Source organism: Limulus polyphemus, unplaced genomic scaffold, assembly GCF_000517525.1.
Source record: "Limulus polyphemus unplaced genomic scaffold, Limulus_polyphemus-2.1.2 Scaffold36, whole genome shotgun sequence".
NCBI classification, from domain to species: Eukaryota; Metazoa; Arthropoda; class Merostomata; order Xiphosura; family Limulidae; genus Limulus; species Limulus polyphemus.
In genome coordinates, this window is record NW_013665646.1 from 1015294 (window position 1) to 1018291 (window position 2998).

Consider the following 2998-nt stretch of genomic DNA (forward strand, 5'->3'; position numbering starts at 1 on the left):
TGGACTGTGGTTGCTATGCGACTCGCTGATTTGTACATTCGAGATAGCTTTAATGTAACATATTGAACCCTCTTTATGCGGTTGATACCTGTTGTCACTTGAGTCTTTATGCGGTTGATATCTGTTGTCACTTGAGTCTTTATGCGGTTGATACCTGTTGTCACTTGAGTCTTTATGCGGTTGATACCTGTTGTCACTTGAGTCTTTATGCGGTTTGTACCTTTTGTCACTTGAGTCTTTATGCGGTTGATATCTGTTGTCACTTGAGTCTTTATGCGGTTGATACCTGTTGTCACTTGAGCAACAAAGTGGGAAACCAGTTTTAGTTACAGTTGTTTATGGCATACAGTTCTTTTAGTGATTATAGGTCATAAAGATACATTTTTTTAGGCGTTCTTCTTCCATATTCCAAACATACTGTACTGTTACACAGTGACGCTTAAAGTTTTGATACACCTAGACCCATTCGGAAGTAAGTACCGACCACACGCTCCGTGGACAGGACATAGTTTCAACCAAGAGCTATAAAATTTAGGGGGGTGGGGGGGGGAAAGCAGAATCGAGAACAACAGTTTATTAGCGATAGCAAAGAGGTGAATGAGACGCGTGAACTAAAACAGTTGAAGCTTTATTTCTTTAACACAGTATACTCCCATAATCATATTAACATTAGGTTATACTGAAAATCTTTATGGTCTTTGAACCAAGTGAACAAAGCAACCACGACATGACATTGGCACGTGACAGACATCGGCACGTGACAGAAGATATAAACTCGACTGATATACATGTTTATTAATAAACTGTTTCATAAGAACTTTCATTCAATCCAAAATCCGATTGAAATCCGATATTAATACATTAAAAAAAAAGGTGTATGAAAGATCAAAAACAAAAAACTGTGAAACAAAAACAACACAAATCTTGTTCTAGTAACTAGGTAAATTTTGACTGTCCGTTTGTGTTTCAATTAGAATACGTTAAATCGACGAAGTTAAAACTTTTCTATTTATATCATAGTACAAATGTTTATTCAGAGATATCTTATTATTTGTGTCTACTTAACAGTTAATTCACACTACATTACATAGATTTATCTAAAATAAAAACTAAAGTCGCCATCTTTTATTCCAATTTATGTGGCGACACGCATATTGGGGCCGGGCAGCAAGATGGATAATGTCCTTCTCCAGGCACCAGCTTGCAGTTTGGATTGTCGACACTAATAGCGCCGCACCTATAAAATACATAAAACATGCGTTTCTTAATTAAAGTGTGCCATGAGAAATTCTTTTCCAAATCTAATGATAAGAGATTTACTTTTCTTGCAATCTTCATTGTTTTATTAACTAACTTTAGTGTGTCCATCGTCGGGAATAGAAACCCAGATTTTAGGGTTGAAAGCCCATATGAAACATTAATTAAGTTGTTTGTTTTTTTATTGTTTTTCGTAATATAATATCAACCACTTCTTTCCTCTCGTCGCAATGTTAATGTAAAGTTCAAATAATAATTAACGTATAAATAAAGAAAAAAATATATGTTACGGAAAACTTTGTTTGTTTGTTTCCTAGTTCAAATAAATATAATTTTAGTATGGTAGTTCTTTTGCTGGCGGGTTATTATGAATTATCAGGTTAAAAGTTATAACGTTTCTATGAATTTCACCACTGCCTTACATTTGCTGTAGGCCTATGTTACAAATGCCGCTAACTAGCATAAAACTGTGCAAAATAACCGCGATCGTTAGTTAAACACACTGACTGATTCAACTATCTTGAAAATAACCACACAATTCATAGCTCTCGTATTTATAATCTAGCTTCGAATATACAAGAAACAAAGTAGACATATCCTTAGCCAGGTGGTTAGGGCGCTCGACTCGCAATCGTTTGAATCCCCCGTCACACCAAACATGCTCGCCCTTTCAGCCGTGGGGGCATTATAAAGTGACGGTCAATTCCACTATTCGTTGGTAAAAGAGTAGACCAAGAGTTGGCGGTAGGTGGTGATGACTAGCTGCCTTTCCTCTAGTCTTAAACTGCTAAATTAAAGACGGCTAGCGCAGATAGCCCTCGTGTAGCTTTGCGCGAAATTCAAAAAACAAACAAACATATCCTTAGAACTTCCTAGGCGTTCTACGCCACTTTAGCGGACAAATTACACCATTAAAAATATAGCTTACGACAGCATCTACAAAAGATGAAACATCGATACACAATATAATTGTTACATTAAGTTTAGGACAGACTGTTAGTTTGAAATAATAGTGAAATGGGAGAAGCACTCAAACTGTATACATGTTATTTTTAAAAAGAAATTTTCAAAATGTAAAGAATAAAATATGGTTACCCTGCTCCATAAATAAATGCTTCAGCTCCATTCGCATCACAGTCTAAACGTTCACATCTGCTGTCATTATATATGACGCCTTGGTTGTCAATCTGGCCAAAATCAGAATCATAACACCCATCTGTGGAAATCAAGATGCTCGTGATCAACAAAAGGTCAGCTCTAAGCCTTTAATCAACAAAATATCACCTCTAAGCCTTTAATCAACAAAAGGTCAGCTCTAAGCCTTTAATCAACAAAAGGTCATCTCTAAGCCTTTAATCAACAAAAAGTCACCTCTAAGCCTTTAATCAACAAAAGGTCAGCTCTAAGCCTTTAATCAACAAAAAGTCACCTCTAAGCCTTTAATCAACAAAAGGTCATCTCTAAGCCTTTAATCAACAAAAGGTCACCTCTAAGCCCTTAATCAACAAAAGGTCATCTCTAAGTCTTTAATCAACAAAAGATCATCTCTAAGCCTTTAATCAACAAAAGGTCATCTCTAAGTCTTTCATCAACAAAAGATCACCTCTAAGCCTTTAATCAACAAAAAGTCATCTCTAAGTCTTTAATCAACAAAAGATCACCTCTAAGCCTTTAATCAACAAAGATCACCTCTAAGCCCTAATACAACAAAAGATCATCTCTAACGCCTTTAACTTACAAA

General features: G+C 35.8%; 1 protein-coding gene across 1 annotated transcript in view; it reads right to left on the minus strand.

Moving 5' to 3' along the window:
- Positions 1-1117: 1117 nt before the first annotated feature.
- Positions 1118-2998, minus strand: part of LOC111086229 (toxin-like protein 14) — a 3045-nt gene continuing 1164 nt past the window's right edge. Inside the window, exons 2-3 of the mRNA XM_022388212.1 lie at positions 2353-2473; positions 1118-1237 (exon numbers count right to left, since the gene is read on the minus strand). Coding sequence (XP_022243920.1) covers positions 1126-1237; positions 2353-2473 — 233 coding nt within the window. The 3' untranslated portion in view covers positions 1118-1125. The remainder of the gene's footprint in view (positions 1238-2352; positions 2474-2998) is intronic.